At 37.0% G+C, this 25980-nt stretch overlaps 1 protein-coding gene across 8 annotated transcripts; it reads left to right on the forward strand.

The window, feature by feature from the left end:
• The first annotated feature begins 261 nt into the window (after window positions 1-261).
• CCDC180 (coiled-coil domain containing 180) lies at window positions 262-25623 on the forward strand. 8 transcript variants are annotated; one of them, XM_054849115.1, is made up of 37 exons: window positions 262-274; window positions 1246-1350; window positions 2193-2275; window positions 2811-2920; window positions 3018-3146; window positions 3307-3417; window positions 4463-4558; window positions 4796-4959; window positions 5200-5319; window positions 5991-6070; window positions 6723-6811; window positions 7308-7430; window positions 8063-8236; window positions 8767-8882; window positions 9572-9698; window positions 10128-10167; window positions 10273-10505; window positions 11079-11296; window positions 11780-11955; window positions 13075-13255; window positions 13757-13903; window positions 14170-14314; window positions 14520-14636; window positions 15061-15159; window positions 15531-15644; window positions 16237-16460; window positions 17209-17279; window positions 18068-18200; window positions 18774-18848; window positions 19674-19740; window positions 20081-20222; window positions 20618-20778; window positions 21590-21727; window positions 22775-22886; window positions 23129-23234; window positions 23817-23955; window positions 25301-25623. In XM_054849115.1, the coding sequence occupies exons 2-37, from the start codon at window positions 1310-1312 to the stop codon at window positions 25430-25432; spliced, it is 4533 nt and encodes a 1510-aa protein (XP_054705090.1). In that variant the 5' UTR covers window positions 262-274; window positions 1246-1309; the 3' UTR covers window positions 25433-25623. The 8 variants fall into 8 exon arrangements, 7 of the variants coding, with proteins under 7 accessions (XP_054705090.1, XP_054705091.1, XP_054705088.1 ...); XM_054849116.1 differs by lacking the exon at window positions 262-274 and adding an exon at window positions 288-390; XM_054849113.1 differs by lacking the exon at window positions 262-274 and adding an exon at window positions 408-644.
• Window positions 25624-25980: the final 357 nt, after the last annotated feature.

Raw genomic sequence — 25980 nt, forward strand, 5'->3', positions numbered from 1 at the left:
TTGCTAAAGGAAAAATGTCAGTTGCAGTTGTTTCCTCTGGCGAGCTGTACCGTGCGGGCAGTGTCCCGGAGGCCTGCGGGCGGTGCTTGCCAGCCAGGGCTCCCCGGGGGTCGGGATACGGGGGGTCGGGAGACCGGCCGGGCAGCGGCGGGGGGGGCGGAGTCCCGAGGGGGCGGGGCAGGCTTTAGGCCCTGCCTCCCCGCGCTGCCATGGCAACAGGAGGGCTGCCCGCCACGCCCCCTTTCCATTGCTAAGCGGCGGGAGCGCGGCTGAGGTGAGTGCGCGCGTGTGGGCGTTCGCGGCCGCCCTGAGGGGACGCGGCGGGGCCGCCGCTGCCGCCGCCGAGGTAGCGAAGGGTTTTTCCCCTTCACTCCAGCCCCTCAAGCACTGGTAAATCATCACATAGGTGTTTTTAAATGCCTCGCCTGCAGCAGTGTTAGCGGATAGTGGGCACCGTGCGGTAGGCGTGGAGTTTCACCCTCAGGAGAACCGTTTCAAACGGAAATGTTTTCTCTCCTCTTGGCCCCTGGCTTGTAAATCACAGTTCTTCTGGAACCAGGCCCGGAAGTCGGCTGTGCTGGGCCGGGGGGGCTGCGTGCCTCCTTCCCAGCGGGGAAGCCTGCAAACGGGTCTTTGAGGATGAGGTAAAAAGGAGTTAATCGTGTTGGTCAGTTGTTTGCTGGCTGGTGGGGGTGACGTCAAACCAGAGGTCAGTTTCAACCTTCCTGGGTTTTGTTTGGTTTGCTAGAAACTAATTGAGTTATCTTCAGCACACGCTTTCTACTGCATCTGTGGTGTTTCTGTGTCTTCGTCGTGTATCAGGATACATTAACCGAAGGCAGAACCATTAGAACGTGGCAGTGGAAGATAAATGAAGAGGCACAGTAAGCCAGACTCAGGCATTTCTGCTGCTGGCTTTCCTTGTAACCAAGGCATGCAATCCAGTTGGCTTCAGTTTTCCTCTCTGAGGAAAGGGATATAATTTCTTTTCTCAGTTTTAAAACAGCCTCGGACAAAAATGGTTACATATGTGCCAAGCAGTGTTTGTTATTTTACCTTTCTCTTCTGCTGCCTTTCCCCCACTATTTTTATCAATTATGTAGTTCTTATTCTCTGTTCGGTAGGTTGGAAAGAATCCTAACCATTTTGATTATAGTTCTTTGAAGGTTCACTTTGCATGCTCTTCTGATGAAGTAAGGAGCTTAGTAAGTTTTCTGTAAAGAGTGAAAGGCTCACTTTGGTTAGGACTTCAGAAGTTTCTACTGATGCCAGGCTACTGTCGTGTTACCAGCAGAAGTCTGTTGAAATCATGCCCTACAATGACTCCACAGAAAAGCCACCGTCATACAGGTAAAGAACAGAAGTGTAAAACCCCAATTAAGTGTTTGTGACTATAGGTATGAAGTTGTAAGATTTGCACTGAGAGCTAGACACTCCTGAATTCTTGGTCATAGCACTAACAACTTGTAATAGACTGTTTCCTTTCCAGATATAAATTGAGTTTAATGAGCTGCTGCTTGTTAATGTACAGATTAACAGGCTAATATTTGCAATGGCATGCATATGGCATGGCTTTTCTTTTAAAAAGAAATCGTATGTCTTTTTTGTTCAACACAATCTAGATATAAGTCCAGTGTGATATATATTTTTGAACTATATTTTAAACTTTGTTAATGGTTTACATAATGATTATGTAATGAGGAAGAAAAGAAACTAGTGTGTCCATCCTTTTCACCCTAACCACCCTAACCGTTCTGCTGAATAATGACACCCTTATCCTCACTTCCCAAGGAGAAACACAGTACCCTAGCTGATGGGACGAGCAGTGAGCAGATAAAGACTATTTCCACGTTTCTCGCTAGTTCTTACTTAACAGTTCATAGATTTTTTTACCTTTTAGAGATAGCATGTATGTCTTTGTAATTTACACATATAAAATCTAGCATATATTGCTTTTATGCCATCATAGCAGATTTGAGGTTGCGATCAACCCAGGCTAGGTAATTACTCAGTTCGATTCATCTTAGAAGAAGCAACATTGAATCTTTGAATCATATTCTTTGAAGTTAGAATGATGCTTATGTTCACGTAAATGTTACATTTTGCCAATTAAATTGAATGTTATACCCATCGCAAGTCCCTCCTCTTATGTATTTAGTGCAAATCAAAGGTTTATTCTCTTTCTGTTTCAGAGAAGCTACACCATTTCAAAAGGCTTGGAAAAGTGTAGATGTAAATGCAGCTGAGGAAGTCAGAGCTCTACCTGATTTTGTTGGTAAAATTTCTATCCCTTAATGTTAGATATTTTAATTTGCATTCTTAGGAGCCACCATACATATAATGGGTTTAGCTGAACAAGGTATAAAATCAAGCACAGAAATGACCTGACATATTTTTGATGATTTGTAGTTAATTTTGAAGGTGAAGAGTCTACTCATAGAAAAAATGGTTGCAAAATTGTTGATCAATCACAGTTTGTGTTTAGATGGTAAATTCCAGTTATGACGTAAGCAGATCTCATTCTTGGGAGTTGCACTTTTTGTGTTATACCTGAACTTAGTTCATAGCTTCCATGCTTTTATCCTTCTGAAAATCACAAATTAATAAAATCAAAGGAAATTTTAAAATGTGCTTTACTATTTTTCACCTACATTTGCATAGATTTTCCTTCCTGTGGAAAGCTGTCACACACTGTAATAGCTGCACAAACTACAGAGGTCAGAACATGGATTTAGTGATTCATTGTGCATGCGTTACGTATTTTGCAGCAACAGTTCTAAGCTACTTCATCCTCGTTTCCTTCTTGGCAGTTCCTGAGGAAACGAGCAGTAATATCTTGGAATGCCTGTCAGAACGCCGGCAATGCCGTCATGATGAAGCACTGACCTCAATGTATCGTGACCTCACCTGCATTGCCAGGGTAAGACTGGATTTTGTAATCCGTGTAGTCTAGAGTACCACACTAAGGTCAGGGCCTAATATTCAAAAAATCAGACTGACTTCTTTAACCTTTTTAGGAGATGGAACCCTTTGTTTTGGAGCCTGGAAAATTCCTTCTGACAAAACTGATGGAATCTGATAGAAAAATTGAACTTCTGTTTAAAAAGATTGAGTCAGACACTACTCTGGAAGGTTTCTCATTTGAAGTAAGGCGGCTCATGCCATTGTCTTATCTTCAGTTATTTGTACCTGGTCTGTGTAACGTAGCTTCTTACGTCTTGCTGTAGTTTTAAGATATGTGGGGGGGGGTTTTGCCTTTTTTTATATTTACTTTTCAATGAGATTGAGAGTAAATCCTTCTTGCAGGGTTTAGAAGAACTGTGGAACATCATTCATCAGGAATCCTTGACCAGAAGGAAGTGGATTAGGGAAATGGATGAATCCCTAAAAAAAGTTGAAAGGAGTCGAGCTGATAAAGTGAGCTGTAGTCTTAATAGCTGTTAATTAAGCATAAGATTATTATTTGCTCATAATGCTGGATGCAGAGCAGGGTAGCTTGTTTCCACAGGAGTCAAAGAGGTCTGTCAGGCATTCTGTTGTGTAGGTGACTACTGTGTTCTCCCTGATAGGGCATTCTCTCATTTAATACTCACATAATCAGGAGAAAATACTTCTTTTCCAGTTATGAGGTGTTTGTTTCTACCACAATTACCTGTACTAAAGATGCAAGGAACATGTGAGTGGCTTTTATTTTTCCGCAGGCTCATTTAGGTCAAGCTGTCATCAGGTTTAACGTTATTTTGTTGGGACATACCTGTTCTGCAGCTGACAGCGTCCACAGATGTCCCCCAGCTAATTTTAGTTTGAGTAGGCAGGGTATCGGTAGCAGAGATGCTACAGTTATGTAGGCTTCAGCCTGGCCTGTAAAAGTCCCTGGGCATCACAGTAAATGTTTGGATGAATAAACGGACAGTCCATAAGGAAGTCCTTGCTGCTGCTTTGTCCTTGTAGGCAAACAAAAGCTGTCTGTTATCCCTGTGTCAATTTGTGCTCCCTTTGTGATGTAGACATGGTGAATAGGTCCGACAGTATCACCAGTAGCTTTTCTGTTTGATTAGTTATGAAAAATACCGGAGATGACCATGTTTGCTTAAATTTCGTGTCCGCTTAAAACAACCACTGATGAATTCACTACAGATATCTGAAAGGAAGTTGGCTTTTAAATTCAGATTGCAGCCTATCTGCAGAGTACTTATTTATCACAGATATTTTAATGAGAGATTAGTTGAGTAGTAACAAAATTGAATGTTTTAGATACTGTTTTTATGAATGATTTAAAAAAATCAGTATTTAAGATATTTGAAATAGGTATTTTAAGATTCACTTCTCAATCTATCAGCCAATTGAATTTATTTTAATGAACAAGACAATTTTTTCCATATCATTGCTTAACTTGGGAAACTAACATTTGAGTTACATAGTTCTGTTTTGGATTTTTATTCTTTATTCTTTCATTGCACAGATAACAGATGTACTGAAGAAGTATACTGTGGTACTAGAGGAAATTTCCTTCTTCTTGTCAACTGATGTTTACAGGTTCATGAATGATGAGGCCATGGTAAATCTTTCATATTGAGAGTCTGGTTTACCTGCAAAAAGATAGCAATCTGAATATTCCCCTAATGTCTTTTTTCCCAACTGAAATTCATTATTTTTCCCTATCAATCACTGCAATATAGGGGGGGTTTCAATTTTGCAAGATACTCTATAATTTGTATTCTTCGTCGCTTGGCAATTTTTTTTTTTTGCATGTTATATGCTGCTTCTATTCCTATTCTTACTTTTTAATACACAGATGATTAACAGAGCACTGTTGGCTAATCAGAGGGCAATTGCCAAGCTGTTCTTTAATCTAATGAAATCGGAGATGAAGAGGGAATTATCATATCGATTGAAATGGCAAGATAGAGTCAAGGACTGGAAGCTCATCCAAAAGAACTATGTAGTTCACCATTTCAGGTCAGAAATTTTACAGTTATATTTTGGAGTAGAAATAACACAAAGTGACTAGTGTTCGCTTGTGTTTTCTATAAACAGTAATATTTTATCACTTTTTCATTCTAAAACTAAAAAGCTAAAAGAACGTAGCAGCTTTTTTTTTTTTTACCAGGTTTGTATGAAACATACTTTGTATTTGTATTTCAAACATGAAATTTTCCCAAACTGATATTTACTTCAATGTATTCTCCCATTCTACAGAGAATTTATGGCAAATGAAGAAATACAGAATCCCCCAACTGCGAAAACAGAAATGGAAAATGTGATAACAGATCAGATTTTACTTAGTGAAAGGAGACTGGCATTTTTGCAGCACCTTGGGTATGACAAAAGAATGAACAGGAACAAAGGAAAATACAATTCTTTCTAGCTATAGTTATGAGGGACTTGACTACAAAATGCACTTTGCTCCCTTTCAGTGTGCGATTGTACAATGTGGCAGTAAGGCAGGTCCTAAACTTCTTTTGTAAAGCTCTTTTTAATGGAAAAAATGCATTCTTGATTTTCAGTGCACCCATTACCCTAAGTAGGGGGTGATCGAGGGCTAGAAATGCAGGAACACAAAAGTAAATCTTACTAACATTTGAAACGTGTTAGAAAAGGGCAGACAGGGATGGGTGGATAAGTAAAAATTGGTGATCTTGTCAAGGCATTATTTCTGTGTGGGACTTTAATCTGTATAATAAATTAAGAAAGGAGTCTTGATAGAAATCTAACACTGCTATATTTGAATGTCCATCCTGACAACAGGAAGATGGTTTGGGTGCAAGGCATTGCAATATTCACAGTTTAACAATATATGTAGCAACAAGATAGATTGCGGTTAGTTCCTTGTCAGTAAACAGTGGCCTTGAAAAACGGCAGTCATCTTGGTTTCTTTTCATTGCTGTGAATAAAATAAAGCACAGTGGTATCGTTACTCTGATTCATAACTTTAAGAACTGACTGGATTATATTTAAAGCTGTCTGACTCTTGTTTCCTATTTTGATAGTGATTTGTTGCCTCCAACACACATGAAAGCTGACATAAATGAATGGTACAGATCTTTGGTGAATTTAAACAAAAGTATAGGTAAGTCAGGAAATCATAAAAATAATCTGGAATTCAAGCAATTCTTTCTTTTTTCCAGGCAGTAATGAGTCATGAAAGTATATGTCTGCTATATTCCATGCATTTCCATGTACCTTCTAAGTAGCTTTGAGCTAGCAATATGACCAAAATAATCATCTCCCTTTTGCCAGCACAAGCATTTTAGCATGGTGAGATCTAGCAGGAATTGACCTGGTTAGAATTCATCTGGGGAAAATAAAAGGTTAATTTTAATGCAGATCAGTTCTCAGTAGTACAACACTACTCCTTTTTACCTCTTGGAGAATGAGAGGGGAAGTATTTAAGATGCTTCCTTTCTCCAAGTCTTGTGTTGTGCCTTCTCTCTGTGTGTCTACCTTCTCTTTCTCCAGAGCACATCCTGTCTTAATGGTTGTAACCTGTATAGTAGCAAAGAAGTTGCTAGCGATTGTAAACAACTCGCTACTTTTAAGCATAATGATAAAAAGAATTGTATTAAAACATCTTACTTTACTGGTTGGCACGTGTGAAGACTCTACTGGGATGTATTACTGGTGCTGAGACTCTGCACAGGTCCTCTTGTCGTGTTTCTGTTTCACGTTGCACCGTGAAATACGGAAATCTTTACAATGGCCTCTTGTTCCTTATCCTTCAGATACCCACAATGTGCAGTGTATGACGAAAATTCGCAACCAGTATGAGACGGTCCAGCAAAAATGTTTGGCAGAAATGCAGTTATGCAAGGTTAATATCATAGCTTTGTGAATTCTTGGAAGGATTGTTGGTAACAGTATACAATCTGTTGTTACAGTAATATGGGTTTGAGGATACACCAAACATTGAGATAAAAAGTGAAATTACTTTTTAACCTTTGTCTTATTCTGCTAGAAAACTTACTATCCCTTTTGCTTCACAGTAGTGTGTGGTATTTGTACTTGAAATGTGTAAAAGCAGTAAGAAATGCCAGTAATGGAAGGAGTGCTGTCCCACATTTAGGTGGAGGACTCAGGGTGAGAACCCTCAGCCTTTGTGCTGAATCTGTCTTACCTTGGGAAAGAAATTCCATCTCTCTGCCTCAGTTTCTCCCTTTGTGTCCAAATAGAATTGTACTAACAGAATGTTTCTCTATCCATTCACAAGAAAAGAAGAAACACTAAGTTCAGCTATACTCTCTAAAAGACACACAGTATTTTATGTTATATTATGTTCATGTCAATAACTTAGCATTCCTTTCATTTAGAATAACCTGTTGAATCTGAATGTTTGCACAAAAAAAGAGGCTGAAGAAATTGTGAATTCTGAGTTACTTCAGTTGACTGAGAAACTACAAAGTCAGTTTGCAGAAGAACTGGAGAATATGGATGTACGTTTATTACATCTATTTTTATTATTCTCTGGGAGTAGTCTGCTCTTCCTGCCCTACTGCCTGAAATGCCCATATGCGTCTTGGGCTATTGTGTCATGTTAGAAAGAGGTCCATAGTGTGTCTGAACACCTGCCCCGTAAAGAAAAAAAGTTTGGTGTGATTCAAGGAGACCAGTTCATAATTATTTGGTTTATATTTATAACTGGTTGTCAGGGATGAACTAGGTATAGCTCATCCTGCCTGGAGGCAGAGGGATAGATTCAAATGCTCTCCCAAATTTCTTTCAATCTTATCTTTTATGATTCTATACATGCAAATGACTAGGCAGTTGTTCCTAAAATGATAGTTGGCCAGATACTTCAGGGCATATGCAGAACTCAGTAATTCTGTGCTTTGCGGTACCAGAAGAATAAACAGTTTTGATGCCTTCAGCTTCCAGAACAAAAATTCGCATTCTCATCCAGTGTACTCCCACTACTTTTTCCTCTCCAAGTAGAAGAGACTATGTTGAATACTGATAATGTACTTCCAGACAGCCTTTTATCATGTCATATATCCCCTTACTCATGTATTTCACCTTCCAGCAAACAGTTTAATAATAACCAATTCACTTCAACGTATTTCCTTAGAGAGACTTTGAGGAGCTGGCTAAACAGAATGAGTGGAATTGTAGAGACTTGTACAGCTATTTTCAGGAGGCCATGGGTCTCTGGGATGTTCATCAACTCAAACTGTCCCAGAAGGAAGGTGAACTTCAGAAGAGATTAGATGGATGCAGGTGGAAACAGGATAACTTAATACAGGTATAAACATAAAAATAAGGATGTGGTATGATGTAAAGAAAGGACTTCTTCATGCAGAGAACCCTCTGGAATTCAAAATACCTGGTATAAAATTTCAAATGTAATCTTTGACATGTGTACTGGAATTTCTACAGGGTAATTTCATCCTGTCAGGTACATTTTCTGCTAACAGCTTGATTCACACTTAATGGGCATTCATATCTTATTCTTGATATGGCAATGGTGATAAAGATTATATTTTCTGTATTAGGTGGCTGCAAGTTTCTATCAGTCATAAGATCTTGTGCAGGTGTAGAGTCTTGTTTGTATGTCAAGTTCTCATGAGTATATCAGGCAACTTGGGGTGGCAACATCAAAGATGTTGTTCATTATCTATGAAAGATCTTCATAATAGACAGTTTTGGTAAGGCAGCTTCCCTTCTTGGTGCAGAACATATGTACATAATTAAATTATTTGAATCCTAAATAGTTAGAAAGCATTTTAGTAATTACTAAATCATTTTTACTGGATTCTTTTTATGTGGCCTTAGATGATGGAAGCTAATCTGGATATAATTTTGGATAAAATGAGAACAGCGAGCTCTGAAGAAATGTTGAAGAAATATTGGGAGAATGCCCTTTGTTCTTTAGATGACATTAGAGCTAGGTATGAATTCCGTAGTGCAAACTTAAAAAGCAAAGCATATTTGAATGTTGGTTGTACTTTATGCTGTAGTGTGAAGGTGTGGAAAAACACTGCTTACTACTCCATGTAAGAATGTAAAAGAAAATGATTTCTGTATTGAACAAGGTTAAGGCAAATAATACCCACGTTTTAGAAGTAGGACTATGGAAGACCAACAAATACTGGTATCGCTTAAAAACATAGGAGATCAGTAATATTATGTATTATACCATGTCATCCCTGCCAATGGGATAATTATTTATTCAGAAGGTAAAAGCAATAGTTCAGATTCTTGAATTGCAGGGATCAGAAAGCAGGTTTGTGCCGTCACCTGTGCTCTGGGCTCACAGATTTGATCTCTTTCAAAGTCACGAGGACTAGAAGTTGTTATATAACTTTCAGATAGCCAAAGTATATATTTTGGTAATCTTTCTGTTGTGTTTCTCATGATCATGAGAACGTCTGTGCATTTATGTATTTGTAATGAACTAATCTCTACTAACAAGCCAGGATGTGATTATATTCAGGCTAAAGAGATATAGTACAATATTTAGCCTAAAGGTTTTATAAGATTGGTCAAAAAGTTAGATTTTGATTTAAAGACATGGTAGTCATTTTTAATTTTATTTCTCTATATACTGAGTCTTAAACGGTGACCTTAAATTTGACAGGTATGAGACATTCAACCAAGTTCTAATGGATAAAGTAATGACTTACCCAGAAGCTATTTTGCAGGAATTGATTTCTTATAGTATATCCATCAGCCAATATTTTAATGTAAAGGAAATCTTCAAACAGGTATAAAGAAAACAAACTACTTCTGGTTTAAAATACTACTTCTTTATTAATTTTTCATTTTTGGAAAAAATTACATTAGCTTTAAAATTTAGATTACATAAGCTAAAGCATTGCTCTGGGCATGGGACTGAAGTGCTTTTGATAGAAATAAAGGGGGGGAAACACAAAACCTTTCTCTGTCCCACACTTTTAACTCTGTCCTTGTTACAACCTGCATTTTAGCAAATTCACTTGCCTTTTAAACAGAAAACTGTAAGGTAACAAAATTATATTAATCAATTTGAGTGTTATAGCTTCTTTAGAAGACAAGTGATCCATTCAAGACTATCATATCTTATTGATATAGATTTTGAGAAGGAATATGAATTTCTAATAAGCAAGCAAATCCATATTTTTAAATGGGGTGGGGTGTTGTTCTTTTGCTTTTAGAACTTACAAGGAAAGATAGACTCCACATCTCAAGATCAAGGTAATACCTTAATGGTACAAACAGGTATTTTTACTTGCTTGTTTTTCAATCTGTATTTCTTTGGATTGTGAGCAGTAAAACTCTGCTTTAACTGGAAAAAAATAGTTAAGTCTTCAGAAGCTGAACATCTGATGGAGCAGCAAGCTGAGAGCATTGTGCAAGAAAATGAAGGCGAGGAAAAGACAGATAGTTGTCAAACTGAAGAAACAAACACAGCTGAGAATGAGGAGATCTTTGCACAGGAAAGTGAAGAAACAGAGGGAAAAGAAGATAGGGAGAGTATTCCTCATGAAAGTGAAGAAACTGAGCATGCAGAACAGGGGGTAAGCTTTACACAGGTGAGTGAACAAGAGAATAAATTTGAAGGGGAAGGAAGTCTTGCAGAAAATAATGATGAATGGGAAATCTTCTTTTTGCTGAGGTAAGTCTAAATTCCTTAAAGTAGATTAGATTTAGTTTGTACACAAAGCAAGCAGGAGTCTTTACGGTTTGAATTTATTTCTGGACTATCAGGGCTTTAGATTCTTTTTATGGGCAAATGGAGTGTATAAAACAGTTTACAACCATTCCTTATGCCCTGCTTTTACCCTTGTAAAAACCTCTTGCATAGAATTTTTTTTTAATATCTTTCTTTCATCATAGTATTCTTAACCCATGCAAATTATTTAAGCTGTATTTGTATCTAAGTATTAGTTTTTCAGGTGAATTTATTACCAAAACAAAAACCCTTTAAAACATTGATGACTCTGCCTATCGAGACTTGCAACCATATTCTCTGTAGAAATGTTGTCCAAATTGAGAACGAGAACATTATTTTTGATATCCTTAGGATTCTTACACTAGCTTGTGCTTGTTGATTCTATGCTTTTACCTTTAAAGGTAACAGATGATGATTTCCAGTTGTTTTCTAGGCTGTGTTCAACAGCAGCAAGGCAGAAAGCTCTGAAATTGCCGTTGAGACCTTTTCCACTTCTAGTGGAAACTCTTACACAGTTCTTGGAGCTGAAGAGGCAGGAAAGACTGACAGCCCAGAGATTTATTTTACAAAATATGAAAAAAAAGAATCACTTCCTATGTACCTGAAATATGTACTTATCAAAGAAATCGTGTTTGTACAGCTGAAGAAACGGTTAGTAGAAAACAGTTTATGTTTTTCCTTTCCCTTTAGGTAACAGACAAATTTCAGCTGTTTGGAAGAAACATTAAACTAAGGATTAAAAAAAAAAAACTAATTAATTTGATGTTATTCCTCTTTTTAAATTGATACAAATACAAGAAAATTTTTATATTGCTTTTCATCTATGGCTCTAAAAGTACCATGCAAGCATTTATCTCTTACAGAAAACTCATATTTTACAGAAAATTATTTAGTGAGAAATCATATTATAGAAAGGCAAGTAATTTGCCCAAATTCCCTGCAGAGCCGTGAAGGTAAAATGCCTGGTACTCAGTAGTGTGCAGCCAGCTCAAAAACTCAACCAGTATTGTGCAAATGGTAATGAAATCGTATCTTCCTATAGTCAGAAGTTAAATTCTTAGAATGAATATATTTAATAAATTCTTATTTATTACTTACTGTTCCTCACTGTAATATTTTTTTTCTCAATCATAGGATTCGCCTCGGCTTTTTTGAACACTTGGAGAAATGGTTTGCAGAGTCCTTGTCCAACTCCTGTGTCTTTGTAGATGCCAAGAAAGAGGAGATGAATTCAGAACTTCAGCTGCGTCTTCACCTCCATCAACAAAGGCAGGAGAAAATAGAGATAACTGTCTACAATGTTAGAGCTGGTAATGACTTTTTCTTTCTCTGAGCATTACATGTCTTCATTTAGAGATGATCATAAGAGGACTAAAATCTGTTTCAGCATCAGTTGACTCAGTAGTAGAGGACAATAGGAAGCAGTTGAGTGTCTACTAATTCCTAGTATAACATGTTACTTGTGTATTTTTAAAAAGATGTTTCTTTTCTATAGCTCATACTGGTTTGTGCGATGTTACGTTTGGAAAATACCCAGCAGTGCCTTGATCAATGACTTGCTTATAAAAGGTGTAGAACATTGTTTCTATTGTCAATATTTGTGAATCCTCATTCTACTTGAAATTATTTAACAAGAGTTTGCAATATACAAAAAATAATTTTAAAAGCATTGCAAAAAAAAGAACTAGCAAGTGTTGGGAGAGATGAAATGCCAGGGCTTGGCTTCTGAATACGGGAGAGGAAGGATTTAGCTATATGAAATATCACTGAGCAGCTACAGATTGGCTACTAATCAGAACTCTTTTTTTTTTATATGAGAAGTATCAGGTTTTTCTGGTGGAAAATAATATTTAAGACAGGTTTGTTGGTATTTAACATTTAGACTAAAAAATTCTCTTTTGGGACAACAGGCAAATAATTTTTCAATTCCACTTTTTCCTGCAAAGAGGACAGGTGCCTTTCTGGCAGTTTTCTTGAGGTTGATTGTCTGGCTCTTGATTTATCTAACTATCATTCTAGAAGGGAGACCAGAATGATTTTTTTTTTTTTTTTCTTCCAGAAAAATAGGGAGAAGTGTATTTTCCATTGGAAAAAAAAAAATCCTTTACCTTTACTTTTGTTACAAGACTGAGAACAGAGAGATAATGGAGATGTCAGCAGTGACCAAAAAAAAAAAAAGGCGGGGGGCTTAGAGCAAGAAAAAGACATTTGTGATTTGAATTGATTAGGAGCTGCCTAGGATATATGTCAAACACAGTAGAAAAGTCACAGAAACAGAATTGGATGTATTTTATTTGGATGGTTTAGCCACTCTGAGATCTGGCTTGGTTTATTTTACTGCTGCTTCTGATAATAGGTTGGCTGGTGATTGTGTAGTCCACAGTAACCAGGGAATAATGACTGTATTGTAAAATTTCTTTTCCTACCAGTGGAACTGTTGCTTCACAAAGAGCGTCTAGAGTGCCACTGCGCAGGGGTGGAGGAAGCTCTGAAAAAGGAGAGAGCTGAATTTCTCAAATTTCGTGATCAGCAAAGTAACATCAGCAAAAACTTACATTCACGAATCCATGACATGGAGTCTGTTTTCCTCAGTGCTCCTATGACGGAGAAGTAAGTGTGCCACAGGTGTTGCTGGCTGTGAATTTCCATAGTTAAATACTCCTGATTGCTGTCTGAGATGTTCGTGCTTTGCATTCTATTTTATACGTCATTACTCTTCAATGAAGACTGCTTCATGAAACTTTAAAAAAATGCAAAGAATTTTTGTTTCCCTTATCTCTCTCTGAAGAAATTAAAATCAGTGCTGAATGGATGACAATTTTCATATATTTTCAAAGTGCTGGCAGTCTTAAAGTAGAAAAGATGTTTCATTTGTTTAGGTTTCATCCAGTTTACCGAACCTATGATAGCAACTAACTGGTTTTGAAGGATACACTTCAACAGCATCAATTGCTTGTCAACAGTCACAGTTCAGAGAGTTGCTTTCAGAACACTGAAACACTCTTGAGTTCTCAGATTTCGTTCATGTCTTTACAGCCAGCAGTCTCTGAATCCTGCATAATATGTGCTCCTCTTTCTATATGTTTTCCCTGTCTTATTATTTGCTGTTAGGTTAGTTTCTTTTAGCAACAGTCTGCACTCAGAGCTACATAATCATCTGGAAGTGATCCAGGTTTCCCTGAGGAGTTACCGGAACTATTTGGAGGAAGCTTTAGGAAAATTAAGGGATTCAAATGTGGATTTTCTCAAAGCTTGCAGGTATAGAGATTTATTGGAGTGTTGTTTATAAATAGTTACCTATTTCTGGGCATCAGCGTTTGTTGCATAGGCAGAAAAGTAAAATTAAACTTTATTTTGTTATTAATCTAGTTTATTTTTAAAAAATAAATTTGTTAAGCCACAATTATTATACTGTTTTCATCATATTTGTGTGATATCTATGTTTTTGGGCTGATTAGTTAAAACAGTCTTTGAGAAAAGGAAGACTCATAGCCAATTGCTTTTACTTTGCTGGTTGCTTTCAGATTATTTTTGGAGGGAGGTAACTTTTCTCCTGAGGAGGTAAAATCCTTCAGTAAGTGTCTTCAGGAAGAAAGTAAGCGTATTGACTCTTTTGAAAGTTCAATCAAGACAGATATGGAGAAAATGGAATCGAGCTGCTTGGAGCAGGTGTGCAGAGTTTCATTCTTTCAAATGATGTATTATGTTGGCATATTTGTGATTTATAATCAGTCTGCTCCCAGATTGGGACTGTAAGACTGTTCTGTGTGGCAATTACATGGTGGAAAAAAATAAATAGAAATATTAAAAACTATTAAAGTTTTAAAAAGTGAAAATTAATTAGTTCTGTCTCTTGTTTCTGGCATTCTTAAAGGCTACTGAACTTATCAACCAGTCTGAAACAAAGTTCCGTTACCTCTTCATGAATCGAGTATTTATGAAGAAGATCCAAAGATTTTTGACAAATCTACAAGTGCAAATCAAATCAGAGGTACAAGCAGAAATATCAGATCTTTGTTTGAGTGAATTGTAATAATTTCTCTTTTATTCCATTGATGAGATTTTTGGCTGAATTCAGAGTGGACAAACATTAAGTGACTTTCTATATTCATTCAAAACCTCAAAACTTGGTTTCTGTCATTATCAACTTAAAACTATGTTTTTACTACTGCTGCAGCTATGCTGGAACACTGTGGTCTTGCAGCACGTTGAATATGTACATCTGAATAGACCAGCATTTTGGTGTCGTGCAGTAAAGGACATGAAGTGTTGCTTTTGTGAATTACTGTTTTCAACGTTTCCTCTGACTACCAGTGACTGAGTATTTTTATCAGCAAGTCTAGTGGTTTCAAAGTGGAGCCTCTGAAAATCCCTTGAATAAGATTTCAATTCACCACTATCTGCTTCTGCTTTAGGTAGCAAATTCCAATTTGCAGGCAGTGACGTTAAACTCTTATATGGAGAAGCTCCATCAGAAGATAGGTGCTTGTGCTCATCCTACTGCAGATAAAGAAGTAAGTTCTAATCAGCACGAAATGGTGTTTAATTTGACTTGGTATTAATTTGACTTACTGTGCATATTTGTATAATGTATTAACTAATATTTTTCAGGCAGACTTATGTTTATACACGTTTGGGGGTGGGGGGGCGGGGAGTGTGGAAAGAGTACTTTAACACAGAATTTTTGCTCAGGGAGATCCTGTACCCATTTTCCTGTTTGCCAAACAAAAGCCTCAGCCTCTATACAATGTCATTGCTTCCATGTATGTGTAAATGAAATGGTGTCAGAACAGAATCCAGTGATGATGTACGCAACAGTCAGCATATTTGAAAAGTGTGAAATAGCTAGTTTAGTAAATACCATCTGTATTATCACATCTTTCAGGCTTTGACTTCTGAAGAGTTGTTTGATTTTGCCAAAGTAGTGTTGAAAGAACTGAAAAAAAGGAGCCAGTATCTTAACTGTCTGCTAGTAAAAGCAACGAACTTGCATGATAATGTAAGATAGCATTTAATTCTATTTTATTTAATATTGAGTGAATTTTTATGTGTATATGTTTTAAAGGTTTTTCAGAATCTGTGTTTAGAATTTTCAAATGAAGAAATATGCTGCATTATGCCAAGCTGTCCAAGACATTGTAACATTAGGTCAGCTTTAAGAGGCTGAGTAAATCAGTCACTGCTGAGTTTACTAAATGTTAAAGATGTGCAGCATAACAATGAGTTGCTCAGTCCTTCGCAAGAATTGATTCTCAAAGTGTAGCACTATTTATAGATACGTATTTCACAGGTTTCTTAAATAATTATTTAAAAAAATCAAATGTGTCCTGAAGAAATATTTTATCAGGTGGGGTTTGGGTTTTCTTTTTCCTTCCTTGTCTAGAAAGTCTACTCTTAACTACTTCTAAGGTGTCTCAGAGTTGTATAGCTGTAACAACATTACTACTAGAATTATAAAACACTTTCTTTCAGTCTGTGAAGCAAAATAGTGTATGTTTGGAAGATCTGCTTTAGCTATCAGTAACTACATGTAATGCTTTCACTAATTGCCTGCTACAGTCAACAGGGTTTCATTTTTCTTCCCATTTCAGGAAGATTTTACCCCTCTTGCAACAGATGATTTTACCCCTCTTGCAACGGATGTTACGTTACAAGGTCCAATTGCTGTTGCCATTCGAACAGAGCATCTCAGAGATGAGAACAAAGTGATGGTAATGGGGCTGGATCCTGTCAAATTTCCTTTGTTGAATCCAAGCAGAATGGGAAAGTCTGCAGTTGATGATTTATCAATAAGTGTTATAAAAAATTTACTTGAGTAAGTATTTGTTTGCTTAAAGGTATTTTTCTGTCATTGTCTTTATTTATATTTTCTTTGCTATTTTTTTATATTTTCTTTGCTTTCCTTTTCTCTTCATGAGGCTCATGATAACACTACAAGGGGCTTCGCTACAATATTTTTAAAATTTATATTCCAGAAGCATATCAAGGTTTTTCTGAATTCATATTTTGTAGTTTACCTTCATGTATACAGAACTATATTGTTCACAGGTAATACTACTACATACTTTCTGATCTGTCTTGCTTTAAAAATCAGTCTAGCTGAGACTGCTTTCTTTTTAAGAGCAAGATTTCTAATAGCCAAAAATACCCCATTGTGAGTAATGAGTGACATTTAGTTTATAGCACTATGATAAATTTTAGGTATTAAATTTGTGTCTTCTAGAGACTTATTTTAGTTAAAAGGTGGTTATATGCTACATAGTTGAATGAACATACAAAGTGTGAAATGAACAGTATAACAAGTGTGTGATTAGCAAATAAATATTTTAATGCAGTTTTGCTTGTAGAAATTCCAAAATTCTAGTTAAACAATTAGTTACTCCCATGAAAGTAATTAAATTATTGTAATCCTATCTGTTAAATATTTATCTCACAAAATTAACTGCACTTAGCACACAGAAGGGATAGAGAACTTACATAGTTCTTTACAGAATATATAATTTAGCGTGTAATATAAAATAGCAGGGTATTCGATAGCTGCTTAGCTCTTTTTTTTGTTCCAGAATTCAGCCATCCAGAAAATCTTCAGGCCTAAATCAGGAGAGAAATGATCATTCACATTCATTAGGACAAGGTGTGCCAGCATTTCTTTTAATATATTATATTCCTCTAAATTGTAGTTCCTAGCATACCACTGAGCAGGTCTAGCATGTTCCAGGGCAGTGGCTTCCATGCTAGCTCTGAGAGAATTGTGCATCCTAGTTTTTTTCTTGGATAGCTTTACTTTGCAATAATAGGATGATTTGGGGCTCTTAACCAATGAAAGCTGCAGAATGAGAGAATAATTTTATAAAGAGTACCCATATTTGTGATAGCAAAAGGAAAAAGAGGTGGAGAAAAGAACTAGAAGTCATGAAAATATGTAGAGGATCAGGGATTGCCACTGTACAGTGTATTCTCATTCACTCAAAGGTGAGTGCAGAGGTAACCCCCACTGCTCTCCACCTAGTGTTCCTCTTCCTCGCCTCTCTTCCCCAGAGCTTGACTCCTCCAGCCACTTCGAAAGATATCCTCTCTCTCTTCCACATTCCTAAGTCCCCATCACAGCCAAAACTATGAATGTAGCCCATTCGTTCTCTGCCTTATTTCCTGCCTTAATGCTGTTTTAAATCTCCTCCCATCTGCTACGTATTTTCTATGACATTCCTATTACTCGTGCCCCAATGCACAACCCTTATTGCCATTGGCACTGTTGAGTTACTTCAGTTCTGTCTGCCAGAAATGGTTGTTCCTACAGTTGTAAAGAAACATTCTAGAAATGAGAACACAAACACATAACCATATAAAACTATATAACCCTATAAAAAAGACTTCAGTTGACATTTATATGATGTTCTTCATCTTTCCTTGTTAAATATAAAGCAATTCTTCCCACATCAAAGAAGAATTATGGCTTAAATGTATCTGATGAAGGTCCTCAGAACTCTGCTACTTACAGCTATGCAGCTCGGATCACCAAGAAGTCATCTTTTAAGAAAAAGGTGCCAAAAGGAAGGTAAGACCACTGAAAGGAGAAATTCCACTTATTCCTCTGCAGATACTTACCTAAACTTTGTCCACTTCCTGTTCTTTGACAAATTCAAATTCTTGTATTAGCCTTCTTTCCATCTGTGCCTACCGTTTGGAATCCCTTCCCTGTTTCTGTCCTCATGATCAGCCCTGCATTTTTTTCAGATTTTGGCTGAAAAAAACACTCTTTTTTTCTCCTTCATCTGCTGTTGTTTTGTATTGTGAAGTAGTTGAAATATGGACTAACCCCACTCTTAAATCAGTATGGCTTAATTTTCAGGTCTGGTGTCTAAATGGTATGTCTTCAGCTTAGTCCAAAGATAGATGAAATGAGCTAGGGTAAGAGTGAAAACAACAGAAAAGTTTTGAAGAGTCTTTGAGGAGAGAATCCTGAGAATTTTTTTCCAACAAAAAATCATTTTCATGTAATACTACTTCTAGAGTTACATTTTTCCCAATTTTTCTTCAGTTTCATGTCCATCATATGACTCACTAGCTCAAATAGTCAGAGAAGGAAAATACTTGTGGATAGTTTCAAATTAATGTTTTGCTTCCCTAGGAAACAGAAACACACCAGATCAGTTGTCAGTGACAAGACATTCCAGATATTTGGAGAGAAGCCTCCTGAATCTGAGTCGTGTATTTGCAGAAATAGAAGTTAATCTGCAAAAAACCCTATCTACCTATCTACCTACCTGTATCACAGTTGTTTATAATTGTGAACTATAGCGTTCACCATTAAATTTTGATATATTTAACCTTGATGTTTATGGGTCAAAGTGTTTACAGAACAGTTCCTTTTTTGCAGCATAATAATAGCAAATGGAAAAGTCATCCATGTTATTGTGTTTAATGTCTGAAATGGAATGGGTGGCCTCATTGCAATCCATTTTGTACATTTACAAAAAATGGGTTGGAAAGTTTAAAATAGCCTGTCTTTCAGTTATTTTCACCTCTAAGATCAATACATTTTATACATGTGTTCTTGTGCTCAATATTACATTTATATGAAAACTATAATAGCAAAACTATTAAAATTAATGCCTAAGATGTTTAAGTGCTTGGGAATTTTGTTCCACAAAATACTTTTTTGTTTCAAAATACTTCTAGTAAACAGCTAGACCCACCTTCAAATATTTTTGGTTTATCTAAAATGCATGATAAGCTCTTAAGGTAAGTTTTTGGCACAGGAAGTTGGCTAAGATTGCTTTTTTGTTCCAGTGAAGTGGAGGTGTTCTCCAGTAAGCTTTTAAAATATTCTGAAGTCCTTCCTGCTTCTGAAGAGAATCTGTTCTAATGGAAGTGGAGGTTCTTTAGACATTCTGAATATTTGTTTGTGTATGCTCTAAAAATGTATTGAAACAAACCTGAACAAAATATTTGAAAATGAGTAAATATTGCCAATGTGATCATTTTGTGATTGTCTTTTTTAAATTTTTTAAATTTTGTTTGTTTTCAGTACTTTTAAGGGGATTATTATGAATATTCTCTGGACGGGTAATAGCAGCTTGCTCTGCCTTGCTGAGGTAAGAAAACCCAGTGTTCTTGAGTCACTTTTGCTTTCATAGGTCTACTCCTGTTTCAGCTATGTAATTTGGTTATTTACAATGTTTGGATGGCCATCCAAAATTTTTCCTTTCTTCACCAGTGCATCTAATTTTTAAATAGTATTTGACACAGTGTATTTTTAATCACAGGTTTCTTTATAAATATTCATTAAGCATTTCAGAATTGGAGGAAGAAAACCGGTCTCAAATAAGAGGGTGGTTATTAGCTTTATGTATCCCTGCTACTGTTATATGCCAAGATGTGACTTGTTTGAATGTGTTATCAACAGCTTTTCAGTTTTATCTTTACCTCCTGAAGGAGTTCTACCAAAAAGAGAAGCCTCAATTTGCAAAGCCTGAAGATGTGCCAGAGACATTTGAACATTGTGCAGAAGTACTCAAGCAGAATCTATTGTCATACCAAAGTCAGACAGATGAATACTACAATTCCTGTCTTACAGGTAAATTCATTCAGTTAAGACTTTTAATTTATTGTGTATGTAATTTTTCAGTTATGTGGCTTTCTTAATCCATCACACTCAGTGGAAAAACTCCAATTGATTTTACTGGAAATTGGGCCAACATCCTCTTTTTTTATATGATCAGCTACAAAAAGCATGGCAGAAGGGCCCCTGACTAAATTGAAAGACCTATACAAGGTCACATCTTTCAGCAAGTGTATGTTTCTCAAAGCTTTGGACCTAGAAAAAGGAATGGAAGGGACAGAATCTCTATGAGAGAAAATTCCAGGTTCTTTGACCCTTGCAGCGTGCCTTCAACTTGGCTGAGGTTTGGTTGTTTTTTCCTTGCAATGAATACTTCTGTGTCACCTAAACACTCTATCTTTTCCCAAAAGAATTTCAGGATCAATTGAAGTTGTTTGAGAAGGAGCTCCCTTATATCTCCCAGGTGGCAGTTGATAGTCTTTTAAAAGAACATGAGCAGAAACTCAGCTGTTCCATTGGCCAGATTCGGCACCTCTTCAATAAACAGTTGGAAGACTGGGAGAATATGAAGGTATGTATCATGGACATGTTGGAATTGCTGCCAGTGTAAGCAATGCTAAATACCTCAGAATTACAAAATTTTCTTTTTATTAATCTCACTGTTTGCTTAATCACTCGCTGCTGAGCTAGCCACAGATTTAGTTGCTGTGTTTTCAGCTAGTCTGTGTAGTTCTACTGGAAGCTTTGTATTTCTAGGAACTCAGTCCCTTCTCTCGCTGCTTCCAGCATTGGGCTGCCTCTTCATAATCTTGTACAGCTCTGCCTGTCATCTCGCAGTTAGATTGAAACTCTTTAAGGACTGTGGCATTGCGGTATGGCTATAAAGCTCATACTGTGTGGGTGCACTTGTTTGTAGGTGCTATGACATATGGGTAATGAAATATCATTATTTACTATCTTTCAAAAAAGAGGTATATTTTGTCTGGTAATATCAGAACTGGTAACAGAATCATCATGGAGATTATGCATAAAATGTTACAGAGTAGTATCTTGAGATGTTGTCCCTCTGAGTATTCAGTTAAATTCAGGAAAAAATAGTAATATAAAGATGTAAAAAATATCTTGTTTACCACTTGGTAGGCGAGATTATTATTTGTTGAAAACAAAACCCAAGGTGAGATCAGAGGCCTTGTTCTCCAGCAGATAGGCAATTTGGTATATACTGCACTGCAAGGTTTATCTCTAGACAGCCAAGGAATACACTAAATTTTCTTTGTCCTTCTGAATACTTTTATATAAAAATGTGTGGGGTTTACTTCTTCCTTATTGTGACTCAATTGCGCGTTCTTTACTGAAGGCATTTCTTATGTATTTACTTAAAGGCTGTGCACAAGAATCAATTACATCCCTCTCTGGGACACCCAGACAACTTACTTCAGCTGGATGCTTTGTGCCAAGAGGAAATGAAAAGGCAGAAAGACCAAGCTGACGGTATTCATCTCAACACACAGATGCTGCAGGTAACTGAAAAGCCATTGCTTAATGTGAACTTAGATGTTGCATTTGGAAAGAGTACATCCAGCATACATTTTTCCTCCCCATCAAAAGTAAACTGGAAAATGTTTTCAGTTTTAGGCATTTCTGTTCATATATCTTTTAACTTTTCAGTTATGTATTATCAGCATTAGATCAATATACACATATGCATGTGCAGACATGCATAGATTTACTGTGGAAGTAACTGGTCTTTTGTATCATTCATAGAACATACTGAGGAAGAGATGATTTATATCTTAACGGTAGAATTATTGGACAGAAGTCTAAATTGGGACCAACAGTGACACCCTCCGGTTAGTTATATTACTTGCAGACAATAGATGACTGAAAGGGTTTCTTCTGTGTGCATTTCATTAGTGCAAATAATTGACATTTTTCTACATAAGATTAAGAACTGGAATAAGCAGAATTTTACAGGAGAGATTCAGGAATCAAAACACTTTTCCTGCTCCATCCTCTAGGGTTATTGAAGGTCCCCAGCATTAAAGCTCTTTGCTTACTTCTGTCAGGCTACTTAGTCAAAATTCTACACTGTCTGCAGAGTACATATATTTTTAATTCCAAAGTAATATCTCCTTCTCCTCTCCGCTCTGCAGGCACACAGAGAAACACCCATACTCTCTTTTAGAATAATACCTGGCCAAAGCACTTCCACCCAAAGTACCCAAATTCCAAAATGGCCTTTGCTTTGGGCAGAAGGATGCATTCACAGGTAGCTGGCTTTATCACGTTTAGATGCTTAACCCAAATATTCAGCTAGTGGGGAACTACACACAGAACTCTATATTTTTTTCTACTTTACCTTAGGGAATCAGGTAGCATTGAGAATACCACAGAGAGGCACTTTTAGACCCTTTTATGTGCAACTTATGAGCCTTATGTCTGTTACTTGCAGCTGTTTCAAAATGTCAAGGTTGAATACTTGTGTAGTTCTTCTGGAGCTAAACTAAAAGGAGAGGAGATCAAATTATCAAAGGAATTCCTCTCACTCGTCTCCAATGTCCCAACAGGACTGTGCTGCTGAGTGTGCTCAGAACTTTGTTTCTGCACTAGCTGCCTTCACTGAAAAGCTGCTTCTGGAATTTGATGAAAGTATCACCATTGATGATATACAAATAGCAGGTAAGTAAAGAAGAGATTGCTTGTTCAGGTCTCTGCTTCGTTCTCAAAGATTGCAGGAGACTTTCCCTAGGAAGAGGAGACTTTATATGCCATAGTACTTTAAATGGAAAGATTTGCATGATCAAGCAAGCAAAGCCATTTCTTGAAAGTGAAGAGCATCTAGCTGCATCTAGTTACTTCAAAACAATGGTATTACTGCCATTGTTTTGGTGCTGCTGAGCCCATCTTCTATTATCTCCCAGAAACTGAAAGACCGAGAGAGAAGACTTCCACTTTAATCCATCATGAACAAGCTGGACTTCCTCTAGAAATCTGTGGCCTTAAACAGTTAATTGACCATGGGAGCAGGTAATATTTGAAGATACTGAACACTGTTCTATGTAATTTCTGTTCTCTGAACTGGTATCAGACACTGTCCTCATAGGTTTGGGTTTTTTTTTGCTGCCTTGTTGAAACCACTGAATACTATGTTCATCATTAGTGATGTCCTTTAAATAGTTATGGGGCAGTTTGGGTGAGTAATGATCTTAAAGAAAGAATAGCAATGGATCCAAATAAATCAAAGCAAATTACCTGTTGTCTTGCAAAGAAATACAATTTCAATATTATTGCTATGCTGCTTTGCTAGCCACTAGTTATCAATTCAGCACTTTCAAATCTATGAATGTACTGTATATTTTCACTCAGAAGATATGAATTCTATTTACTGTGCAGAGATCCTGGAGTTTTAAAAGAAAAGGTGGCTGTACTAAGTAAGGTAGTTTTTAGGGTAATCCTTTTGTGGAGATTAAAAAAAAAACATTTAATGTTTTGCAGTTTAAGTACAAGTAACATGAATTAGTATAATCTGCTATCTTTTCTAAATCTGCTCTCTTTTCTCACTTTCCCTCTCATGTGGCTTGCTTGGTTGGTTGGTTTGGTTTTTTAAAGGACTTGGCCAGGAATACCCGTGACTACTCTTACAGACAGTTCAGACCATATTCTTTGCAGAGAAACTGCATCAGTTACAACAGCTAAGACTACACTGGGCCACATAGCAGCAGTAGAAGCAAGAGATGCTGTATATAAGGTTGGTCTGTGGGAAAGAACTGTGAGTGGGGCTGTTGTGGATTTGGTTTTTTAAGAAAATTATAGCTATGTGTAAGTTTAATATACACAGTGTTTTCAGATCTTAAAGCCGTATTAACCATGTGTAGAAATCCTCTCGTGTCCATTCCTTTGTGATGTTGTCAAAAGCAGACAGAGTTGGTTTGGGGAATTGTTTGAGCAGAGAAGCATGGATGCTGTCAGAAACAGGACACTTCATGCATTTCAGCAGCATTGCAATTTAAAAAGTACCTGCTGCCACGATGCCATTTCATTACAGCTTGCTTGCGCTCACCTTTCTTTCTAAAGCCTACAGCTCTAGCCCTAGATCCCAAAGGCTCCTTCTTCCATAAAAAAATGAAGGGCTGTAAGATACTTCACAGCTATCCTACATCCTGAACCATCATTGGTTCCCCCATAAAAATGCTCACTCTTTCTTCACTAAGCCTGCTAGAAGAATGAACGCATTCCAGACAACTCTGAGACTCTGACTTGCAGCGACGATAGCTTGTGAAACAGTAGTCTTCAGCAATTAGGAGAATATTCTTACGTTAAATAATTTGGAAATAAATGGTCAGTATTTATGCATCTGTCCTGGAAGTAATTGTACTCCCAGTGAACTGAATTAACTTTAACAAAAAAAAATTTTTAATAGGAAAGTGGAAAATACACTGTCAACAATGACAAATGCTATCACAACTATAAATTTGCACAAGAGTTATGTATCTCGTTATGGTACCTAAACATCTGGTCACAGTACAGTTTTAAAGTGCAGGTAGTAGTTGTCAGCAGGGTGTGATACAGCAAATGCATGCCACAGAAATATTTTCCTGAATGTAAGTTGCATTAAAAATACAGTATTTTATATTTTGGAGTAAGGACTCTTTAATAAAAGTTCTCATGGTAGTCTGCAAGTTTCTGTTTAGGTGAAATACTTTTTTAACAGCTTTGTAATAGTTCAGTTCATAGTTGGGACTTAGGAAGTTCTGGCAAGAGCCAGAGCGCTTTCCGTGATTGAGATGCATGCTTTCCTCTCCCTTCTCTAGAGAAGGCAGCCCTTTATTCTGAGGGGTAATGGAAGTGAGATGAAGATCTTGCATTTTTAGCAAAATTTAAATATTGCTGATGATTTAGTTTCAGAAGTCTTTAAAAGGAAGGCAGCGAATAATTCATTGTTCGTATAGTTCTCTTGTCAAAGGCAGAAAATAAGTGGCCTGTATGCGATCTTTGGACACAGTGGACCAGGACCTGGATTTAGGCAAAATAAAATTACATTTCCTCACTACCAATTTTGTCCTTTATTCTTGTTGTTTGTGGTGTTTATACAGAAATACAAATGTAAACTTGAGCAGCAGTTTGCCCAGATCAAGGAAGAAAGTAGAGCTCAGCTGCTGGCAATTCAGCGTTGGGAAGATTGGTGGAAACAATCCATCCAGAAGATTAAGCAATTCTATGCATGAGATCAGTCAAATCTTGCCGATGTCCTTCTGATCATTGTTGGTGTAAACTGAGAAGGTTGTACTAATGTCAGTGATGTTATAGATTTAGTCCAACAGAATTTTCTTTTTTTTTTTTATTTCTGTTGCACTGAACAAGCGCAGTGGTGAAAGGAGCTAATTTTTGCCTCTTGAAATAAAAATGTGGCGAATGTGCTGTAAATGAAATGTAGACTCTGTGTAGTGCTTTCTAGTTGGATCTCAGCCAGAGTAAAGTTAACTCGTTGTGGTGCTAGCTGTAATATGAGAATCTGAAAAGCGAGAAGCCCAAGCACTGGATTTCTCCTGAAGTTCACGTTCAAGACTCGGGCATGATTGCATATGTCTGTGTCGTGGTGCAGCCTGAAGTTCTAATAGTTAAAGGCAGCCTGTTTATTAATGGAGTCCAGCAAGGAAACTTTTTCTTTGGCACAGATGAAGCCCTTCCCACGGATATCCTCTCTTTCTTCACATTCTGACTGACACTTTCAACCATATTGCTTTTAAAAAATGCTCTGAACGAATTCGAGCAA

Source organism: Grus americana, chromosome 20 (assembly GCF_028858705.1).
Source record: "Grus americana isolate bGruAme1 chromosome 20, bGruAme1.mat, whole genome shotgun sequence".
Classification (NCBI taxonomy): domain Eukaryota; kingdom Metazoa; phylum Chordata; class Aves; order Gruiformes; family Gruidae; genus Grus; species Grus americana.

Coding starts and splice junctions, on each gene's coding strand:
- CCDC180 (XM_054849113.1), top strand. Junction 2,921..3,017: donor ACCTCACCTGCATTGCCAGG/GTAAGACTGGAT, acceptor TAACCTTTTTAG/GAGATGGAACCCTTTGTTTT. Junction 13,904..14,169: donor GATTTTCTCAAAGCTTGCAG/GTATAGAGATTT, acceptor GGTTGCTTTCAG/ATTATTTTTGGAGGGAGGTA.